The sequence below is a fragment of the Apteryx mantelli genome, chromosome 23, assembly GCF_036417845.1.
Source record: "Apteryx mantelli isolate bAptMan1 chromosome 23, bAptMan1.hap1, whole genome shotgun sequence".
Classification (NCBI taxonomy): Eukaryota; Metazoa; Chordata; class Aves; order Apterygiformes; family Apterygidae; genus Apteryx; species Apteryx mantelli.
Window position 1 is genome coordinate 547085 of NC_090000.1, and position 23470 is coordinate 570554.

Here is a 23470-nt window from a genome sequence, read left to right on the forward strand (position 1 = left end):
CCTGCTCATTTTTCCCTCCGTTTCCTTCGGAAACTTGTCCAAGTCCATTTGCACCCGCTCTCTTTGCGCGGTTTTGGGACACCTCCCAAGTTAATATTAGCAGCCGGTTGAATAGGGCGTTAAGTCTCTCGTTAGAAGCCGCGTAGAGCTTGGCCGGCCGCCGGGGCCCGCCGTGCTGCGCTGTGCCGTGCCGTGCCGTGCCGGCCGCTGCGGCTCCGCACGGTTCCCGGCCGGCTGCAGCCGCGCGTCCTCGCCGCACCCCCGGGACCGCCACGTCCCCAGCCAGGCTGCGCTGTGCCCGCTGCGTCCCGCTGGCCCCCCGCGCCCCCGGCCGCAACGCCGCGCTCGCCCGCAGCCCGTCGCCTGCATGAAGCGCTGCGGCACCTTTTCGGCACGAGCTGCTGTCACCTTTTCTTTGCATTTACCGCAGAGCAAAGAGCACCGGGGAGTCCGGGTTTGCAAACTAGCAAATAAAGTTATCCTCGGAAACCACGAAGGAGGCTCTGCATCAGAGCAAACTGGCAGCATCGGCATTTCGGAGCGTTCGGAGACATGAGGGACGAATCCGTAAAGTCCGCTTATTATTCCTGAACCTCCATTGTCCAAAAGCCCCACCAAGATTAGAAGCACTTCTCAGTAAAATCATGAAGACATTAAATAGTCATGGAAAGAAACATCTCTCCCAATTTTTTCTTTCCTTTTCTTTTTCTTTTTCTTTTTTTTTTTTTTTTAAGAGTAGAGACAAGAATCGCAGGACACAAAAGTAACTGTTAAGGTAAGCTAAACCTTGTCAAGATGAACTTTCCTGCTACTTTTAATTAAAAGTTCTTTAGAATTAAAAAGGACACTATTCAGAAAAGGCTGAAAAAAAAATTCATTGACACCAGCCCGCCCCCCTCCCCTTTTTCCCAAGGAAAAGAAAAAGCTGTTTTTGTGTGTCTGCTCACCCAGCCCTCACTGTACAAAAGGAAGCGGATTTGCAGCAAGACACATGAGATGACCCCTTGACCCCGAACTGCTGAAAAGTCCTCAATGGCATAAATACCAGATAATCAATCACATACCAGGAGGGCCGGTCCCCCTGCCCTTGCCCCAGTGGCCGAGTTTATGAGAGATGCACTGTAAATGGACACCAGCCTTCTGCGGGAGGCCCCTTTCGGCATTCCTCCACGAAGCCGGAATATTTTACTCGGGCCCGCAGACCCCTGACATCTATTCCCCGGGTTTCTGCGCTGTTTTCCGCAGCCGGGGCGGCCCCGCGGCGCTGGCGAGGAAGGTGCGGGCGCCTCCGTGCCCGTGCCCGGCTCCGCGACCCGGGGCGCTGGCAAGCGGAGACCAGGCACCGCGGAGCCCTTTCCCCGCCGGAGGAAAGCGCAGCGCAGTCGCCGGCAGCGGCCGGGGCCGGGCGATGCTCGCCAGCCGCTGCGCCCGGCCGAGTGCCCCGCCGTCAGGACAAATGCACAGCATGGCCGTGCAGCCCGGGGCACCGCCAGCACCAACCAAGCCGCGTGCAAAAAGGAAGGGAAAACAGCCCGATCTGCAGAGACCACCTCAACCTCTGTTTGTTTTTCTGAAACCTTAGGCAAGTTCCAACACCGACTGTACAAAGTTGGTTTCTCTTATCAGCGCTCTGACAGCCATCTCGCATCCAAATAGAGAGGAGGACGGTGAAACCTCTGAATGTTTCTAAGGCAACAATAGATTTTAAAGCTTTGAAGGAAAAAAAAAAATTTGCTGAGATACTGAACTAGTCCAGTTAAATGGGGAACCACTTGGCAACTAAATTTGATAATGCTTTTGTTTGAGGGTCAGAGGTTAAATATGTTCACACTAATCCCCTTCATCTAGAATTAAAGGACAAGAAAGATTTTTCTGTAGCTTAGCAAGAGTGCTTTTCTCATCGCAGTTTACATAGTATTTGCACAGGAAAATTAAACGTAGACCATCGGCCATCCATTCTAAATACAAACGCATAGAACTTCTACATTTTTATTTGTTTGTTTGTTTATTCTTTGGTAAATATGTCGGAGCATGTGAACCCCAACCCCATCGCAGTTCCTGCCAATTTGATCTCTAGAATATAAAGTCACTTTGAAGTTCACTGAATTTTTGTTTTTGTTTAATTTAAAGGTTAAAAAAAGAAGTGATTTGAAAGCCAGAGAGATTCCCAGTTTTAGGAATGTGTGTTCAGACTCGGATTTCAAGCACTGTCACAGAACATTACTGTCACACAAAGAGGCTCTGTGCTGCACATCCAAGAACTGAACAACTTACAAACCCACAAAAGCCAAGAATTCTCCGTTAAAGGAGCAAACGCTAACCTTAGCTCACCCTGCCGGGGAGCCGGCGCGGCGGTCGCTCGCAGGCGGCGGAGGGCAGCTCCGGCCGGATGCCTCGCCGGTGCCGAACCGCGCTGGACCCAGCGGAGCCGCTCAGGGGCCCCTCCGAGTGGGCGCAGCCTGCCCGCGAGCAGGAAAATAATGAGGCTGCTACAGAAGTTAATTTGCCGTGCTTAATACATCAAGTTACACGCTTTCCCCTAAATCGGGCCCGTTGCGTTCAGTTACAGCCGGACTCCGGAAGGACTCGGAGCAGGAACAAGCACAAGCTATTGCTAACATTTTTCATCAGCTGGAGCGTGCAGTGGAAACCCCACACGGACCCCAAGTTCAAGTCAGGTAACAGCAGCCTGCCACAGTCATGTAGTGCAAAAGGGATATATTTGGATTACAGGAACCGTGTCCCAAACCAACTATTTCTTTTTTCAATATACTTTCTGATGTCCTTTCCAAAGCTAAAAATGCACAACGCTGCTTTCGGGGACGCATGTTCAACAGCAAAGAGCTCTTTCTTTTAACCCTGATCAAACTCTTGGTCTGAGCCTGAGCCTCTCAGCCCGAGGACTGACTTCAACCCGCAGGAGAAAAACAAAGCCCGAGAGCTCAGTAACGGGAAACGCGGACAAAAGTTTTGCTGAGACGCTGCTGGTGGGTGATGTGCATCACCAGAGTGCTTTTACGTATTCAAATTAATCCCGTGGAGGCACAGAGCTATAGCGGGGCAGAAACGCTGCATCTAATAGATAGTTACAAGCTTCAGATGCTCATGCTGGGAATTTTGCATTTGTCAGTGTCTACATCAGATTTTATTTAGCTCTAATTACACACATTTGTGTATGCAGCCAATTAAAATCTAGCAGACCTTTTAAGAGATCTGGGGTATCTTCAAGGTATCTGAATTTCTCCATCTCCTCAAAACAGTACATCTGTCTAAAAACGTGCTGTCCTTCAGCCTGGCAAGTTGATCTCAGTGAAGCATCTCACAGGAGTATGCTGGATCTCACCAACTCTACGCACTCAACGGTTGGCATGTTAAGCAGGGTGAAGATAACAGCAGACAGCACAACTCCCAAGCAAGCTATTAATCTGCTCCTACAAACTCTATGGCAGGGCACATCTGGCCCCGGACAACAGGATCGTGCCCACTCCAGGAGCACAACCAGCCATCCAGAACAGAGCTGAACCGAGCACGTCCCCACAGGAACACGGCAGTCAAGGGAGAACAAACTTTTCTAGCTCTTCGTGTGCGCACAAACACTAATTCTGGAGCCTAAGAGAGCTGAAAGGAAGCCCAGGCCCAAGGAGCCCTCTGTTAAACTGTTCTGCTATAAACACACCGAGGACTTTTGGCTCTACAGCATCAAACAGCACACATTTAAAACTTTTATCTGAATTTTTGCTGGCTGGGACAGCTTGGGGAGATGCGAGGCTTGCTCGCATGACGAGAACGCGGGGCATTTTCTTTCTGAAAGACAGCCAAAACACACAGCAAAACAATTCCGCCGTAAATCATACGGTTCAGATTATGGCAGGAACCCTTGGAGAGACACGGGCTGCAGGACACTCCGTCCCCGGCCCGTGGTGGCACGCTTTCAAGGATGCGAGGAAGGTCGTGGCACAGCGGGCCATGCTCGCGCTGCTCCTGTCAAAGAGCGCTTGCGATAACGGTGGGGCCAGAAGTTAAACTGACTCCATTTTTGGGCAGTTTAATAAATGGCCTGATTTCAAAAGTACCAGAGATTCGGTGTCCTAATTGTGACGCGTGTTCCCCGCAATGTTTTGGGAAGAGGGTGAACCTCCAAATAAGCACAGGCCACTATCCTGTATGCCTAAATATGGATCACGGCTCTTGTTTTTGCAAAGCTTAGCCCAGAGGCATGAAAAAACAGCTATGCATTTGCAACACCATCCTAACCGAGGTTTGGCAGCACCTACGACCATCCCTGCGGCCGCGCAAAGTGCACCGAAGCACCGGGCTCCCGAAGCTGCAGCTCGGTCACGGGGCTAGAAAACGTCCTGAAAAGAACTGCCGCTCTATGCTCGGTTTTATCTTTAAAGGCTGCCCGTTTGTTAAACTGTCATCGTGAATTACGCTCCTAAATTAAGAAGGCTTCCGATGGGAAGTTTAGCTGTCACTGTCATTGTTTTTATAGAAATAAATGTCCGCAAAAAAATGCTTTCCTTTGAAGATGTCAGCTTCCATATAAAGAGCACTCAGGCTATGCAGAACAGAGAAGTACAGGAGAGGGGGGAGTCTTTAGTTAACCAGCCTTGCTTGTACTTCTCTCGACTTGCACTGTTTTCAGCCCTTTTTTGCAAACAACCCTTAGACAACAGCGCTCTCATCGCCTGCCCACAGGAAGCCCGTGTCGCGAGCCGCTGTGCTCAGCGGGACGATAACCAGGTGGCAACTCAACACAAAGCTCATCCCCGTGGAGGAGAACTTCATATGGAAAGGCAAATGGGTGAACCTGGCGTCTCTTTCGCTCTTGCTTTTGCAAAGGGACACGATCTGTTCTCAAATCACAATCCGCAAGACAAAAGTTAGACGAGCACCGTGGGGAGCTGCCCACTCTGTCAGCAGCAGATCTTTGGACTGTGCCAACCTGCAGCTTCCCAAGCTGCGCTTGGCGGGTCAGCCAGGTCTGCGGCGAGCTCTCCAGGCGCTCGCGGCAGGGCTGCTCCTTGCTTTCAGCTGCTAAACCGCTTGCTAAAACAAGCTTGGCGGTTAATAAGACATCAGCTCGTCATGATCTGATTAAGATGGATGTTTTGCCTCTCTGTGCTCTTGCAGCTGCCATTTTTAGCTCAGGAAGCGTTTTGAAAGGAAACTGCTCTTTTTATTTAAAAACTCGGCGGAAGAGTTTTCATTTTGGAAGCGTTCTGACTGCTCCGTTTTAAACCTCTCTGCTTGGTCCTTTCTTGGGTCACCTTTCTTTTTGCATTCTCCACTGCTGGATGTCTGAGTTAATGAGTCCCTCTCCCTGCAGAGCATCTACACCTCAGCACATACCATGTTCTCCAAGGTGCTTATAAATGTATTTACAGACCGTGCTGCATGAGAGAGGCCTCACCTGAACTGGGCAAAGCTGGCTCCGACTGGACGCCCGAACCCAAAAGCGTACTCTGCAAAGAGAGGACGTGGCTGTAACTTCCCACGTGCTGCCGGGGCGCTGGAGACCTCTCGCTTTGGTGCGGCATAAAGGAACGGCTCGCTCACCGAGTGCCCTGCTGCGCCTTGGGGCCCCGCGACCAGCCCTGTCCCGAACCACCAGTGATGGCAACCAGCTCTGCTCGACCTCGCGCACGCACAATCCCCAAATCCAGCTTCTAGTTTGGTAGAAAACATGTCAGATAGTGGATGTTCAGCTGATCCTGTCGGCTCATCAGAAAAATTTTAATGCGAGTTTTCAGTGCATATTTTGAAGACAGAAGGGTGGAAATAGATGTCAGGGTGAAAACACACACAAGCATATACAGAGGGGGCACAAACATCTACTCAGCCACAGCCGCATATTTATTTTCTGCTTATCCAGAAGCCATAAAGGCATCTCTGCAATTGGCATTTCTTATTTTCAGAGGTGCCTGTGTTGTTGAAACAACAAACCCCAGGAGGTGTCTCTTTTAGCAGTTCCCCCTCTGCCAAATTCAACTTTTTTTTTTTACACTCAGTAAACAATTCCTGTTTGATCTCTTGAGCACCATGGGTATTTAAGGAGGCCAGGAACAACGTCTTTTGCACCCTCCACATGCAACGGCTAAAACTTTGGAAAACAGTGCAGCTTTTCACTGCAAACCAGACCTATTCCATAAGCCCAGCATTTGCAGTTCACTTTCACCTCCAGCTTAGAAAATCAAACGTCAATTTTTTCCATTCTAGTTCACTATGACGCATGCCTGCCTTCTATTTAAAAAACAGCATTCTCGCACCCCAATCAAAACACGTAAGCCTTGATCCTGCAAACACTGTTCACAGCCCCTGACACCAGCGTTACCGAGATTGGGACGGTGGCATGCAGAAAGAGCGGAACCAGAGGTTTTTCAATATTTCCAAAGCCAAGCGTTCAAGAATCACACCTACTTCCCAAAGAAAAATCACAAGCATTTAATAAAATAACAGCTTTGGAGTTGATGTTTTTTTGCATGTTTACAGTTTTTGTTTTCCAGCTTTTGCTGCGTGCTTCTCTCAGATGCGTTCATAGGACTCCAGGTCTGCAAAGCATTGCGAGACCAGCCAAAATACTGCAAGACTTGGCAATGCTTTCTTAAACATTCTTCACTGGCATACAAGAAGCTGTGGAACAAAAAATTTGCTACATTGTGGAAAAATCCACAGTTTGTGTATTCTCTCATGCAGCTCCTCAGCCTCTACTCCACCCTCTCCCATCACACTTGTTGTTCGGGTTGCACGGCGCCGGCAGAGACGCAAGCAGCCGGAGCGCTCGCGTTCATCACCTGCCGACGCTTCCGCCGGGGCGGGAGCGCGACGGGGGACGCGAGGCGCAGCGGCGGTCGTCGGTGACGCACGAGCCTTCTCCCGGGAGCGGCCCGGGGCCGCCTCGCTCCTGCTCTCCGCGTGTTGACATCGCGGGCGCCCGCAGAGACCGTCTGCGCGGCGGGGCGACGCTGGCGTCCCGCGGGGGACGCGCGCAGCGAGCGGCAGCGCCTTCCACGCGTCTCCTGCGCCGGCGCCAGGCTGAGCACGCCACACCGGGGCACGGCAAAGTCGGAAGGAAGAGCACGGGTGTTTTTAGCCATCAGACGGCAGGGCTAAGCAAGGGGAGAAACCCGCCTGGTAGCTCAAGGCTCCTGCGTTCAGGGGAGTTTTCTCTTCTTAATGAAAACCCAAGGTGTTTATTGTTCCCTTGTCAGTATTTGCATCTGGAATTGGAGCTGTTACAGGGCAGACATGCCAACGCTTCGCTCAGCTAGACAACGCACACCGGAGCCTGCAAGCACAATTTCACATTTAACTGTTTTGTTTGTCTTTTAATAGTCAACAAGATTCCAGCAACGACTGAAACAACGTGCCGGGAAAGCCCAGTTCTAAACGCCTCGGTCCCCGCGTGGCAGAAGCGGAGACGACGCGCAGGCTCGGGTCGGCAGCGCTGCTCCTGGAGCGGCCGCGTGACAAAACCCGCGTGGCCAAAGCGACCTGCACGAGCCGCCAGGAAAAGCATCTCTGCCGCGGCCTACGGAGCTGCGTCATCCGAAGGGGAACCCGGCGAAGCCCCTGAAAGCCCGGGCGCGGTTTTGCCTGGCTACGAATGCCTGGCTACTTTACCTATTTACACTCAATCCCACACCTGCTCTGCCTTCCCCTCTTCCGTTTTGGCTCGTGTAACTGAAATGAATATGGGAGAGAGAATTACCTTTAAACACGCTTAATACTACAGTACATTATCTCTATCTATGGAGAAAAATGCTATCTGATAGGATTTCTCCCATAAGCTTAATCAAGCTGCTCTCTTAAAACTCTCAGGAGTACCGTGAAACAGTAATAGAAAGTCATAGGCACTCTGAGAAGATTTTATATTTGTTTTGTTAAGGAAACGGGCAGACTGTGTGCAGACAGGCGCGCCGATAGGTACAGCGGCACCTGTCTGCAGAGTTATTCCACCACTGGGCCAACTGGTACCGAAAGCGTGGAAGATGGGCCCAAAACTTTGAAGCAAACCACTACCTCGTGTCCTAAGTAGAAAGCCGCATTTTCATTTGCGTTTTCTTGTTCTGGCTGGGCCACGGGGCTGAGGGAAGTTGATGGAAGCAACTCCCACTGGGCTCCGTGGGCTTTTGATCAAGCCTTGGAAGAGAAAGCACGGAGAAGAGTCAAGAAATGCAGCTCCTGGCTCCGACTGGCCTGCCCCCGGAGCAGGGAAATTTAAGAAGGCTTCGGAAGGACCGCGAGTGCTACCCCTAGCCAAGAAACCTCGGCGTGAACAAACCCGCAGTCACCAGCATCCCCGCCTGGCCCTGAGGACTGGCCGGGGATTCAGAGGAGCATCCGGATTTCCAGGTACCCGACTGAGCCTCTCAAAGTCTTGTGCTTCCCTCCTCACCTCCACGCTTGCTTTACGCATTCTCCCAAATTACTCAGAAAAACCTGCTGCAAAACAGCATTTGAGATGGAACATCTGTGCAGCCAAAGACATCTTCAAGGGTTTAAAAACAAGCTACCGAAGGGCCCTACGCGAGCAGGCTGAATAACCTCAGCAGAAGCGTCCAGCAGACCCTGCTCATCCTGCTGACAGGAGAACCAACACATAACTGATAACGTGCTGCGTAACAGCCAGAGTAAATCTCCCTGCACAAAATGCACTGATAGCGGAGTTTATTTGGACACACGTTAAGAGGAACACCTGCACGGAGAAGCAGAAGGTCCCATTTGCCCCAACACCTTCTTTGTTTGGTTAAGAAAAAGCTTATTATTTAAAAAGGATTAAGCTGTTCAGGTTTTGGATTTACCTGGCCCTTTATTCAGAGGGCTTCCACTCGCCGTGGCCCCCGTCCTCCCGGCGCGCCCCTGCACCTCTGCCAAGCCTACCCAGCCGGGGCCCGGAGCTCCCTCCGGCTCCCAACCGGGAGCCCCGCTTGCCAGCGCTGCTCCTACTGCGCTTAGCGCGAGGCCAAGGCGGCATGAAAGAAGGGGGTATTTTGCCTTTCTTCATAATTAATGCTTGACGCCAACAAACTTGCACATTGCACTCACTCCAAAACCTTAACTTCTCATACTGAAAAAAATAACGTCGTGTGTGTAAATAAAAACATCAGGTTTCTAGGCTAGCACTGTTTTAAGGCAGAGAAGCTGAAGCAAGAGAAAGGAGATGAGACGAATGCGTAATTAACAGGATCAGGTTTAGATTTGCCAAGAACGGCCAAAGATGGTGGGCGACACTGGGGAAACGGAGCCGGACTTGGTCCTGCCCTCTGCCTGCAGCTGGGCCCCGCTGCCCGGCTCCGTCCCCAAGCACCTTGCCTGGAAACCCGGACCAGCAACGCGCTTCCCGGGATGCTCTTTCACAGAAAAATGCCAAGTGCTCAGTGTGGTATGGATTAAAAAAACCCAGACAAACTCACTTTGGGTAGCTCAGTGGGTATTTAGAATAGCAGCACTTTTGGAAAAAAAAAGAAATAACAAGAACAAAGCCCCCGGCTAAAGCCCTGAGTTGCACTGAGAAGCCAGGCAGACTTTCCTACCGGCCGCAGAGCAACGCTTTCCGCGGGCCCACGGCCCTGGTACGTGAGACGGCAACCCGGGGGGAAGCCAGGGCCATCGCCACCCTCTCTGCTCCCCAGATTCTTGCTCTCACGCTCAGGGTTTTTTTTCTCCCTTTGTACCTCCACTTACCACACTACTGTTTTGAATCTCTAAAATAATGTGACAAGTTAATGATGGCACAATTATCTAAATGTTTAACAGACATGTTATCTAAGTGAATCGGATTGAGATTCCATCCCGCTGACAATAAACATCAATGGGAGAGCAGAAAGTGATAGGCAAATTATCGCAAACCCTGCAATTTCAATGCTATTAAATTTGGAGGAATAACAGCCCTGAGGCCTGTAAACTCCGAATAAAATAGACCCTTGTGTTTGTCCAACTATTAAATCAAAATGCTACCAACATCCCAGGAAAAAAAAAAAAAAGGAGATTTATAGCTTTTCAATTTTCAGTTACACATTGGTTTTATTAACTCCTTTCTATTACTTGCACCCCAGCGCTGGTATCACCATATGAAGGCAGCTTTTCTTGGGTAGGAGAAGTAGGAGCAACAGCAGCCAGCAGTCAAAAAACCAAGCTTCTGCAGAAAGAAGGTGACTTTAAAACCGACACGGAAATCCTTTAGCAGGGACAGAATAAAGCCTTTCATTCCTGGAATTGCTGGTAATTACCGGCAAGTTCGGAAAAGCTTGGGTCAAGCAAACAGACTGTTTCAGTTACAGGCAACACTCCCAGAAACGGCCAAGTGACTTAGGAGCACCAGGCTAGTTCTCCAAAGAAATCTAAGTCGAAATCTGCTAAAAAGCTACTCTTGAAAGGGAAACAAGAGTGTTAAATCATACAGGCCCTCTGGAAAAATTTTATTCCCGAGCCAAAGACTCTGAGGAACTCCAAGGAGTCCCAACGGAGCCCAGAGCCCGGGCAGCACAAAGAGCTGAAATTCAGCGTCGACAGATGCAAGTTTGGGAAAGGGATCGCTTGAATTGCCCCGTCTTCTCCCATTTTAAATGAAATAACACTGGCTGGGCAGGGGGGGAGCCCTGGCTGCCACCAGGGAGGGCCCTGCGTGAAACCAGCGTTGCACCACGTGTGCAAGCGCCGCGCGGAGCACTCTGCCTGCAAAGGGACCGGGCGAGAAGACCACGGCCGAGAGGGAGTGAAGCCACCAGAGCGCTGAGCTGGCTTCTCCAGGAGAAGCTGGAATGTTAAGTCAGGCAGGGCAGAGCAGAACGGGGACACGATGGGAGGACACGGCACGACGAGGTGCGCGATCCACCGCTCGCGCCCGGGGGATGGCCCGGGAAGCAGATGTCCTGCAAAACGCTCGTTAGAAGCAGCGTTTCCAGGAGAGCCCCAATGGACACGACGTGGGAGATGTTCCCGGGGAGCGGCACGGGATCCCCGCGGACGGGCAACCCCTCCGCTGCTCGGTGCTAACGCAGCACGGGCTCCGCTCAAGCTTTTTGCAGCTCCTTGGCGAGGGCTCCGGCATGGGCAGCCCCTCGCTCCCGCTCGCCGCCGCGCAGCCTCAGCCCGGGACCGCGGGAAGCCGAGGCGGGCTGCCAGCGCCGCGCCACGAGAGCAAAGCACCTTGCTGACGCCTGCCCTGCCAGGGAAAGATCAGGAGCACGCTGACCCCACAAATCAAAAAGCCAACTACATGTCGGGAAGGAGGCAAGGGCATCTGCGAGGAAAATAAATGCTATATTAGGCATCAAACATGCCCGCATAGTAGCGCTGCGAAATTAGGTCAGGAGTAAATCTCCGCTAGCGTACTGACTGTACAAACACCGGCACATGACACCGGCTCCCAGGCGCATATGACGTTACACAGCATTTCTCTATCTGTAGCTTCTGCACGTTAAATACCTTGGCAAACTGCAAGAAATTCTATACAAATCACCTCTGATATTTATAAAAGTCCACGGCTTGTACACGCTGAGAGGAGCAGCCAGCCCACAGCCAGCTAGCGTGAACGCCAGTAACAGGAGTTACCCGAAGGCCATGAGCAGAAGCATGCTTGCTTGGGGTTGGGGGGTTTCTTCCTGAATCCGCTTCATTTTTCCTTTAAATTTTAGAAGAACAGTAAGTAATTTTCCACACTCTCCCGTCGGCAGGGCACTGAGCTTACACTGCTATGAAGACGAGCCAAAACAGTTGCCGCTTTTCCTATTGCTGTAGGATTGAGGCCAAGGAAAGTGAACACCCAGAAAGAACTTCTCAGTCCTGAGTCAACCGGGCTATATGCAACACACAGCATCCCTATGTTTACAGGGAGAAGCCACTTTTTCTTTCCTTTTTTCCCCTTTTCCCTTGCATCTGAAATAAGGACTTAACTTTTCTATCATTAGAGTCGGCCACTGTTTGATAGCTATCAGCACACAAGAGGTTTACACCGACTTGGGTTAATATTTTGCATTGTCTTTCAGAGAAGCAGTGAAACAATGAAAAAATGTTAGATAAAGGGGAGGGTTCCCGTAGCCCAACTGCTCACCCCCAAAACGGCTCCATATTTTGGAAAGAAACCAAGAGATTCCTTCTTCTGACCCACCATCTCAGCAAAATCTCTCAAGCTTTAGGTGATCTAGAAAAAGAGCTGGTATTTTCAGTTTTTGGTAGGCCTGTACCAAATAAGCCCTCTTTACACTGCTCATTTTTTGAGCTTCTCTCCACAGAATTTCTAAATTATGCTTGAAACCACCCATCAGAAAGCGACAATTTTTTCTGAAAAGTTTGAAGGTCTTTCACAAAGTTTGCCAAACAACCTGCTGCTGGTAAGGATGAAAGGAGGACGCTCAAAAATCCTTTCTGGGAGATGTTGTTATTTGGAAAATGAGATAATTATAGCAACTGTATTAAAGGAATGTTTTTTATGCCACAGGCAGCACTATTTGAGAGCTACCCAACAACAGGAAGCTATTAATTTCAGCGAGCGTGGGCTCCTTTGGCCATAAAGCCCAGTTCTGATGTGTAACTGAGACGCGTCTGTTTACAGCGCGAGGAGGTGATGATAAACCTGTTTAACTTGGGTCATTGTGTTCCACCATGCTAAGTTTTCAAGCCACCATTTGAGCTCTGGCATGAACACAGTTCTTTCTGGCAGCCTCTGCCATTCCAGCCCAGGGTTTTAAATCAAGCAGACTTTAATCTCTTCAGAATTTTCAAGGTCATTAGTGAAACCTAGTAGCTGCACTGTTTTACCTTTTCCTCTATTTTTTTTTTCTCCTTCCTGTAGGACGTGTTTAGATGCAGTCATCATTAAATACCTGCCCGAGAGCACACACTCCTGAAGCTATGCCTGCTCGGGCAGAGGCTGCAAGGCCCCGGTTATCGGAAGCTGCTGGGCAGCCACGGGCTCCCACGTACTTCCCTGGGAGTGTGCGATGCTCCACGGCTCTGGAAAAAGTGATGAGACCAGGAACTAGCTGCTCTTAGACGTTTCAGTAGTGCTTGGCTAACTCAAAAGCATCTGTGCTAAAGGCAGCTTTGCAGCTCTGCAATTGCCTGTTTTCCTGATAAATCTTTGCTGCTGTTTAAGCCAGCCTGTTTCTGCTGCAGGCAGCGTGCAAACCCTCGCTCTCCAAAGGAAGGTGCAGGCAGCTCGACCGGTGACACTAAACACCCCCTCCCTGCCACCCCAGGCCACACCAGCACTTTCAGGCAGCTGGAGATTGCCTAAATACTGAATCCCAGAAAGCTTTCAGGCTACCACAGTACTTGAAAACTGAAAGGTGTTTGTGGTTTATTTTAACTTCTTGTCTGGATTTTGGGGAGATCAGCTCAATCCATCACTAACGGTTCCAGAGCTTGGCCAAATCCTGAGCCCACAAAGTTCCTCTGGAGTTGACACCTTGGATGCCGCACTCAGTCTGCGACATTCAGAGCGGCTCAAACATGCCATTACTGCACCGGTCCAGCCTCATCCTTCCCAGAGCCCAATCCGGCTCCGACTCCATCATGCAAACGTGCGGCATGGGATGCACACCAAAGTCAACCTCTTTTGCTTTGTTGGCTTGCCCCTTCCAAGCCTTTTTCTCCTTTTTAACCTACGGTATATATGGTTGCTAAAAAGATTATGATTTGTAAAGTCCAACCCCCATTAGCATGACTTTGAGTAGGGAGGGCAATTACTTTAAAATTTATTAACTGATGCTTGGCCAGCAAAGTTTCCAGATCAGATGACGTGGTGAACCTATTCCTGTCCAGTGATGCAGCAATTTATATTACTGATCGGTCATTAAAACCTCTGGCATAAAACTGGTCATGTTTCCCATGCCAAGACAGTGTCCATGCATCAAATTGCAACCTCTGAGTACAAATCCAGCCATTAATGGTATTTATCAGTTTTTTCAGCATTAAAAGTCTAGCTTGCACTAATTTAAGCTGTTGCTAATATAATAAAGGAGTGGGCTCTTTCCTCCCTTCCATTTGTTCAGGAACTGTTCAAAGACTCTGAAGTTAAGTGGCATACAGGCTATGCCTGAGACTGCCAGTATGACAATTCCTCAACGCTCTGCAACGAATCCATGCTAGAAATTGCAGCATTTACGATATCTGTTTGTCACCACACACAAAACATAAAGAGGTCCTGGTGCTTACCAGTGACTGCACCTAAACCAAAGAACTGCAAAGTGTGGTACAAAGAAACATGGCAAAAGCCAACTGTTGATAGCACTTTGGAACCAACCAGAATTTTGCTCCTGAAGCAATCAAATTAGCTTGCGTTTGCTGCACATGCATTTTGGAAATATCATTTCCTACATGCTTATTTTTACACTAAGCAATAATTGCAATAGTGCTTTAAGGGATTGGCACCGTGTATGTAGGTTTTACTGGGAGAACAGATTGGGGTACCTCCCGCTTACAAATCATAGAAGTTAAAACAATGCTGCAATATTAACTTTCCTGTTGATTAGTCTTGTGCATCACACAGTGGTTTGCAAAGTGACTCACTATGCATAGACGGGTCTTTATTTGCCTGAACATTGTGTGCTCGCTAGAATCACTGCAGGCTCAACTTCTGATTGTGGGAAAGCAGATGGGGTTCTGCTCTTGAATATACAGATTTGCCGGAGCCAGCAGTACTGCATGTTAAAAACAGGCAATTTATTAACACGAAACCAAAGCCCACAGACAGAATAAGAGAATTTGGAACAATACCCAGAGAAAGTGCCCGGCAGCAAGGCTTCCGAGTACCCTGAGCAGGCAAGCAGGGCCCAGGGAAGTCACCAGCTGAACCACCAGGGCAGAGGCAGGGCAGGTCCTGCCAAGGGAACTGCTCCGATCACGTTTTTCAACCTGCATGAACGCATGGCAAAGAGAACCTCAGCCAGGGCTTTTCTGCGCAAATCAGTTACCTATGCTGAGAAAGGGATTCAGGGACCTCTCTCCGGGTCGGCTGCACACAGCCATCCCTCTGTCGAGATGCGCGCCTGAGGTCCAGCCTTCCCCAAAGCTCAGCTCTCCACCCATCAGGGCCCATTCTCAAGTCAGACATCAGAAAGCACCTTTTCCTAAACCTGCAGAGAAGAGGCTGCGTACCCATTCGCGCTGCGCAGCCCAGCAGATCCTTGAATCGATGGATAATCCTCATGGCAACAATACAGAACCTCAGCTCCAGGCACAGGACAATGCAATTATTCATATAAATGCTCTGAAAACGGGAACAGAACTATCAAGGTAGGCTGGGATTTTCAAATGATTTATAACGCTCTGCTCTCGGGCTCCTGAGCACCAAAACTCCTTTGACAACGTTATCTATCCTGCAGAAACCTTCCTCTAAAATCTTAAATGATGGCCAAGTACTATGATAATGGTCAAATTTGGCAAGAGCTTGATCAGTATTATGCCTGAATTTTAGATCTGTATTTACAACTTCAGACCTTTCATCAGAAGAGCAACAAACCAATCGTTTAGAAGGCAGCAAGAAAAAAAGACGTGCGAATTTCTGGTTTCAACAAGCAGAACGAAGCAGGCTGGTGCCCAGAAGATGGGGGACGCGTGATCAAGCAATACCTGCTGCCCAGGGGTCTGCCAACCGCAATTACTTCCGACCTTCTGGCGTACGGGCTGGCACGAGGGCAGTCGTCGTCCCCGGCCAAGTTCTCCACACCCTGCACACCTCCCAGCTTGCTTTCTACCAGAGCAGAAGCAAACATGGAAAGCGCCAGCGCGCTCCGGCTTCCCGGTGTCTCCCCAGCCGCCAGTGACCCGTGCGAGCAGGGAACCAGCCGTTTTACTGGCTGCTCGGTAGCCACTTCCGTACGAGCTATCCATAGCCAGTGTCCACACTGCCATAAGGGGTTTCGCCGCAGGTTCTGCCTTAGGCAGCACAGAGCCCTACGGGGGACGTACTCTCGCGTTAAAAGATGGAAAGAGAAACTCCCTTCCTCCGTTCACCGCAGCAAGGAGCTTAACCACCTCCTGACAGCGGAGCCAGGTTTTTTTCAGGGGATCCACACAACACCACCACAGACTTTTAAAAACGGAATTGCCAATAACGTCTTCATCGATTCCTTTGCATCCTGTCCAGGCTTTTGGCATATAAGGCTCAGAAAACACGGATAACCATCTCAACAGTTCAGAAGACACTCGGTTTAATCACAGAGATGGGCTGAGATACTCCTTTCACCAGCATCACGCAGAAAGCCATTTGGGGAGGCTTTTCTTTCAAACACCACAAACACATTTTAACGCATGAATAAAAACGTTGCAAAGAAAGAACCGGGCCAGGAAGGGTTAATCTACCTTAATCAAATTAATTGCAAGATAGACATGGAGCTGGCAGGCCAGAAGCAGGACCTGCAAAGGGTTAATCTTTCAGCTTGGCAGAAACTTGCACAGGAAGCCTAAATATTTAACTTAGGTCTGAATTTTGTTTGATAATAAGGCACTTAGTGGAAGTTTTGTTTCCCAAGAAGTTTAAAAAACAGAGCGGGTGACAAAACAGCAGCCCCGAGCCATCTCGACCACTAGGAGCGCAAGGCTTTCGGGGAAAGCTGCCCAGCCCCGCGTGCCCCAGCCAACGCGCACCGCTTCCCGTGGCACCGCGGCCTCGTCTAGCCCCCTGGGGAACCACCGAGCTTCGCTAGGGCAGGCCTCCTTCGACAGCCTAGTTTTGAGCCTCCCTGAAACGAAGGCCTCGACGCCCTGCTCAGCAGGGTCATCGGTGAGGAACCGAGCGGGACCACACCAAACGGGGGAGTTACTCTCGGCTTTCTCCCTTCTCTGCCACCAGCACCAAGAGAAGCTCTTGCGATTCACGTTTACTTTTTAACTATCTACAGATTGAGCCGTGAGTTTGGCTTGGGAGGGAGATGCCTTCCCAAAGCAGTTCTGCACGGAGTCGGAAGAAAAAGCATAAATAAAGGGTGGCTCGAGCGCGGAGGTCTCACTGGGCTGGGGTTTTGCCGTCCTCCCAGGGAGCATGGTGGTGGGACACAGCATTGAATCCTCCCTAATTAGATGTAAGAGCTAATCCAAGGGAGAGGTAAAGGGAGCCCCTCTGGCTCCGGGAAGGATTCCTGGAAAGCCTGGCCTCCCCGGGCCGGCGTCACCGTACAGACCACTTCCTTCTCCGCTTGTTTGTTTGGGGAATGAGAGAGAGGAAAAAAAGTCAACATACCAGTATGCGTCTGCCTGTGCGTCTCCAGGGCATCTTCCTTTGAAAACTGCGCACCGCACTGATCACAGACAAACGCTTTGGCACCCGCTAGAAAGACAAAGGGGAAAGAAGCACGTTATTAAGACAGCACGCACAACCGGCGGCTTCCGACGAGCCAGCGAAAGCATAACCTGGGAAAACCGCTGTAGCAAAAGATACTGCAAAGTTGTCCGTTTAATCTACGAGCCTCCTCGCTGTCACCGAAACTACTGCAGTACCGGCGACCAGACTCGTACTGGGGAAGGGCAACAGTACAGCCCGCTCTGACGTGGCTTCTACTGGTTCAAGAGCACAGCGGAGCCTCCCAAACCCCGAAATCATTAATGTGGATATGGCTTGTTACTAGCCGAACCAGACTGAAATAAGTCAGTAGTAAATATCCAAAATCAAAACAGTCCTCTAATCAGCATCCGGGAAGAGGATTTATCCATTCCCGAAGAGAACGTACAATTCTCCATGGAGCCCATAGAAGCAGCAGCATGAGAGTGATAGGAAGAAGAGCATCTTCGAGAAATGCATGTGTTTTTAAAGTCACTGGCTTCATAAAATGGGGAATTTGTTCAGTAAGAGGACTAAATATTTTATAACCCATGCACAGCCACAAGAAGTAGCCACCCTACTTAATCCCACTGTTGTATTAGTTCAAAATAATAGTGTAGCACAGAGCTATGCTATTGACATTGCACTGCTCCTTCATTGTAAAGAGTTGCTCGCCAACAAGAAATTAAATATTTGTTTTTAAAAAATCATTAAACATCAATGAGTTTCATTAGAGTTGTAACTGATCTAATTTTAATTGCTTTCCTGCCCCTTCCAATTGTAGCAGTTGTTACCGGTATCCGCAGACGAGAGAAGAGAGAATGCACTACCATCTGATAAGAAATGTGGCAGAAACAACACAATTTAGTGGAAAGCACAGATACTTCTGCGACTATTAGAGGTGTGGTGTTTGGGGGAATTCTTAGAAAATCACTATCTACATGTACTGCGTGTAGTGGGTCAGAGGCTCTAGTTAGAACGAGAAAAAAAACAGGATGTCTAACAGCAGATAAGTAACTTCCAGATAAAAATAGATTAACAATATACACACTCTCCAAAGCATATGCTGCCAGGACAAAGCTGTGAACGTATTTGCTAGATTTTGAAGTTTGATTCATCTGTTGTAAGGAACTAAGCACGGATTAGGAGATGACAGAGCAACCTTCACGACGGTTCGAAGGGAAAAAAAAATGGAAAGCTACTGCACTTGTTGTTCATACCTTAGCTATGAAAGCTTCCCTCGTTACATTCAAAAATGTTCCCCTCGTCAGACCGCAGAATGCCATGTGGCTTATTTCCAGGAATTCAAGTGCTGCTTCTCATCCCTTTCCTATCCCTCTAACTCTCATCCAAGAAATACTCCCCCCATACCTCTTCCGCGAGCGGAGGATTTGGAGAAAGGTGCGAACAAAAGGAGATACAGAAAGAGACAGGGGCATCACGAGATCCATTAAAAAGAGAATTCCTTTGCCTTTAAATCGTCTTAGTAACGGCTGGCTCACAGGCAGAAATATTTGGCAGCAGTGAAATTAAAAGTGATAAATTTTCTCGCCAAGCTTTGATCGATAATAGAGGTCTCATCTGTTAATCAATAAGACAGTCTGCCTGTTTACTGTGCATATGTTGTTCTCTGCTGCCTTCGGTATGATGTCAAGTTTGCATTCAAAACAACTCGAGTGTGCATAAACCACATGGCTGTTCACAAAACCTAAATAAAAAAATGCATTACAGTGACATCACGAAGCCAGTAACGCATTTAGGAGCCATCAGCGGGGACCCACTCCTCCCGGGCACGTGCTGCATATAAAACGCATATGTATTTTGTACACACGCAGATTATTTAAGAAGCCTCTGTACGCAGTGGGGCCAGAGGACAGCATGGATGTGGGTAACCTGACCCCCAGCCAAGCCCCGGACACCTTCCTGGGAGAGGAAGGAGGCAGGAGCGCGGGCGACCCTCCGATGCCAGCCGCCCCCTCCCTCCACCACCAAAGCACTGCTTTAATAATAAACACGGCTCCATTACAGCATAATTAGAAAGGTCACTTCTATTTGGGCACCGCTGCAGGCCGTCCTGCCGGAGCCTCCTCGGAGAAGGTTTTATTCCCGGACCGTTGACCCAACAGGCCAGGACGGCCCCCGCGGACGCCGCGCGCCCGGCCTCGGAGACCCGCAGCTGAGCAAGCTGATTGCAGGCACACGCTACCTCATTCGAAACCCATTTAGGTTTTTATGCACCAGTAAAGCACAGCCTCCGTTCTACCCCAAGCGCTTACGAATTCGTGGTGCAGCGCGCTTTTTTTTTCCTTTAATTTTATTTTTCTCGAGCAGGGCATGCTGTATTGGATTTGCAGGAACCCAAGAACCGGCTCGCTCTGCTCTCCTGGCCAACAGCGCTGCATGCGAAGCAGTGACTTCCAGCGAGGGGCAGCGCGTTAGGCAGGTTGGCGCAGCCCGGGAACGTTTCCCGCGCCACCTGCACCGCGGATGCGCGAGGCGGCTCCCTGCCCTGCCGCGCGCGATGCTCCTCAGCAGCACAGCAAATGCAGCGTACGCAGGCCGGCTCTGGCAGCTTGAGCCTTCAGAGTGTCCAGGCCCCAAAATTACCACTTAGACGCAATAAGGACTCAGAAACCCCCAGCAAGTTTCAAAATCCCATCACCGACTTCCCTCGTAACAGCAGCCCCCGCCAGCCTAAAACACGGACGCGCGTTGGTCACGTTCGGCTGCCTTCCAGCACGCATGGGCTGCGGGAAGCGTTTGCAGCCTCCGCTGGAGGATTATATCCTGAATTGGAAGGGAGGAATAGCCTCTGGTCTAATAGGCCCTTTCAATCTCAGGCTTCCCTGGAGCCCGTGATATACAGGAGACCTTGTTATCTTCCTCTGCTGTGCATTGTCAAAGCAGCCGCGGCTTCTTCGACGAACGATGCCCTGCACTCCTCAGCCCGGCTTCAGGTTATTACAGCCTCACACTACGAACCCCCGGGAAAGCGGGAGGAAAACAACGGAAAGGGCGAGCATCCCAACAAGGGAAGCCGCCGAAACGCGGTGCAAAAGGAAGATCTGGCCAGCCCTTCAGCAACACTGGGGAGACGGAGCACATTTCAAAGAGTACCGGCATCACAGGCGGGGGCAGTCGGGAAGCGGCGGCACGCGCGGGAGCACCGAAGGGACTGGAATCGATAGGGCAGCCCCTTCCCAGCAGCCTCCCGACACAGGCGATGCGCGGAGGCAGTTGCCAAGGCAATGACTCTCCGTCGCCACTCGGAGCTCCTTGAGACCCGCTGCCGCGGAGCGTAACCCGCAGGTTGCATCAGCCCGACGCAGCCGCGACTCTCCCCCGTGCGGAGCACCTCGGCGCGCGTCGGCGCTCACCCGCGCTGGGCAGCTCGTGCTGCGCAGCGGTGACCGGGGACCCCTCGCCCGCGGAGCAGGGCTGCTAGGGCCTGCGGCAAACGTGGGCTTTGCTCTTTTCCCCCCTCTGCATTTGGGGCAAGCACTACGCACACCAGCGAACCCTGGCTGGCGACGAGCAGCTCCAGCACCCGGAGACTGGAGCACAAACCCCCCGGACGGGACCTCGTCACGGGTGTTTGCTGGCTCCCCAGCTCTGCCGCTGTCTTCCTTGTTCAGGGAAATACGCACCGTGGAAAGACAGAGCTGTACGAAGTGGTAACAAAAAAGGAATGCCCCATAACTTGCACTTCTCCAGCTCAACACGTTGTTTTGCAAACTGGGCGAAAGCAGTGAGCTCACGCGCTCGGAGGTGCCCGGGAGATAGGTGCTGTGCCACAGCCATCCACCGACCAGGCATGAGGCACAACTGCAGCAGGAGAGGAAAAGAAATCTCAAAGACAACAATTACAAATGCAAAACAACAAAATAAAAAGAGCTTGCCAGCATCTAATGGGGGGGGGGGAAGGGTTGGGAGGGGGACAGAAAAATTCCTTGAGATTTTAAAATAAACATCTTGAATGTTCTGATGAGATATGCATGCTCGGTTACATAAGGAAGTACAGAGTGTACCAAAACAGCATACCCAAAAAAAGCATAAGCTGTCAGAACAATAAGTACAGACACAGGGCATTTTACAACAGGCTATGCCGTACAGTTTTATTTACAGTACCTCTTATCAGCGAGGGAACAGCACAGTGCCTGCCAATTTCCAAAGGCCAGTACTGTGTGTTCTTTCACTCAAGTAGATGTGTACTCCAGGCAGGGAATTTTTTTCTAATCAACAAAACAAAAACTGATACAGCGCCAGAATTCCTGTAATGTACACACGCTCGGAGGAGAGGAGGAGGAGAGACTACGGCGACTGAATATGTAAATAGTTCAAGGTTAATTTTACTATGTGAGTCACCAGGAAAAATGTCATCCAACATCTGAGCTTATTATAACAGGGCTCAGAAAAAACAGTTAGATGTTTATTAAAGGGAGCATGACATATTTGAAAGCAATACATCAAGGGGCTGTGTCAGGGCTTTTTTTGTTGTTGGCTTTTTCTCTCTCTCTCCCCCTCTCTCTCTCTTTTTTTTTTTTTTTTTAAAGTAACACCCATAAAAACTATTAGTCCATTAAAATGTAAACAGACATTTTGGAGGGGTATTTTTAGTAAATGGCTTGTATTGCCTACAGTGTATAGATCTCTTCAGATGATCCCCCACCAGGAGGGGACTTAGCGTGCTGCCAGGGCGCAGCTGCGGTTCGGAGCAAGCCTCGCAACTGGCACACGCGCTGCCTCCTGCGCTCATACCGCGCGCGCGGATTTACAGCTCCTGCCTCATAAAGGTCCTTGCGGCCCAACGCTGGCATAAACACGGGCTCGGGCCCTTCTGCAGAGTCATCGCCGCCTGCCGGCGCGGCGCTGCCGAGGGGGTCTGCAGGTGGGCAGCCAAAGCCTAGGAAAACCCGGCAGACTCTCCATCCAGAACGGCTAAGCCGAGCCCAATCCTCACTTTAAAAGTTTCCCCCCATCGTAACCATACAGAACAGAGGGAAGAGCAGCGCATCTGTCCCCATCTGACCGCTGCCACCCCGACGCCTCCAAAACACGCTCCGGATGCTGCCGCGACGGGGACAAGCGGGGCAGCGCGGCACCGGCGAAGCCCCCCAGCGCGCAAGCAGCGGGGGGACGGCACCGCGCGGGGCAGGTTGTCCTCCCCGGGGGGCTCGGCCTGACAGTGTCATGACACCAGGATGAGCGATGCTTGTTTTAATGACACCGTATGAATGATGCGCCCGGCTTTAAAACGGCTCTCGGAAATTAGATCCCCGAAACCGCCACGTCAAGAATTTCTGCCAGGGAAATGCACTGCCGGCGCGCGAGGGATGCTGCCGGCTCGCTCCCCGCGGCTCGAGGGATGCTGCCGGCTCGCATGTATTCACCCGGCCGTCAGCTTGTGCAGCTGCACCAAACCCGAACCCGGGCGGACTTGGCGGCAGCACACACCTATGTCTTCCGCAAGCAGCAAACAGAGGGCGAAGCCCTTGCTGATTCTTACCTTATATCCCAAGGACACCCAAGAACCACACTCCCCGAGCCCTCTCTATTTTTAATGCATTTAAAAGAAAGAATAGATTCCTTCAGACTCCCCTGGGCATTTACACTGCAAAATGCTGAGACAATTGATCAACTGCCAGCTGTCTGCCTCAACTTTTACTTTGGAATAAAGCAAACAGCAAGCCTTATCGTTCGACTGTATCTTCTGCAAAATATCCTGAGTCTCAAAGACTCAACTTAAAGGTTCCAGTTAAGCGATACCACTAGGACAGCTCTAAGCCTTCAGAAAAGGCTCAGTTGATCTGAAAGCAGAGCTTTTCTATTTTTAGTCACTATCAACCTAATAATACTTCCCAACACCCATTCACTTTAATTACTTTATTGAGGACAAGAGATAGGCTCTCCAGTTTTAACACTTCTGATGTTAGGAAGTAGTAAAATGTTCTAACTGGTTAAAAATGACACTCGTTTGCTTGCCTTTGGTGTTCCTGAAACCTTAATTGTGGCTCAGGCAGCATGTCTAAAGCTCCTTGGCTGTTTCATAGCTTTGATTTCTCCCCTTTCACCATAATTGAGGTGTTGCATTCCAGCAAGTGCAGCAGGGACATTTCCATCGTTTCAAAAAAAAATATACAGATATATATAGACATATTTTTTCCCTGAAACACAAAGGGTTCACTAAGAAAGAAGGAATTTAGTCCA

At 50.3% G+C, this 23470-nt stretch overlaps 1 protein-coding gene across 2 annotated transcripts in view; it reads right to left on the reverse strand.

Moving 5' to 3' along the window:
• The window catches only part of ZBTB16 (zinc finger and BTB domain containing 16), a 97068-nt gene that overhangs the window by 20792 nt on the left and 52806 nt on the right, over positions 1 to 23470 (reverse strand). Inside the window, exon 3 of one of the 2 annotated variants that reach the window (XM_067310148.1) lies at positions 17186 to 17272. The exons of the other annotated variant lie outside the window; for it this stretch is intronic. Coding sequence (XP_067166249.1) covers positions 17186 to 17272 — 87 coding nt within the window. The remainder of the gene's footprint in view (positions 1 to 17185; positions 17273 to 23470) is intronic. 2 annotated transcript variants of the gene reach the window in all.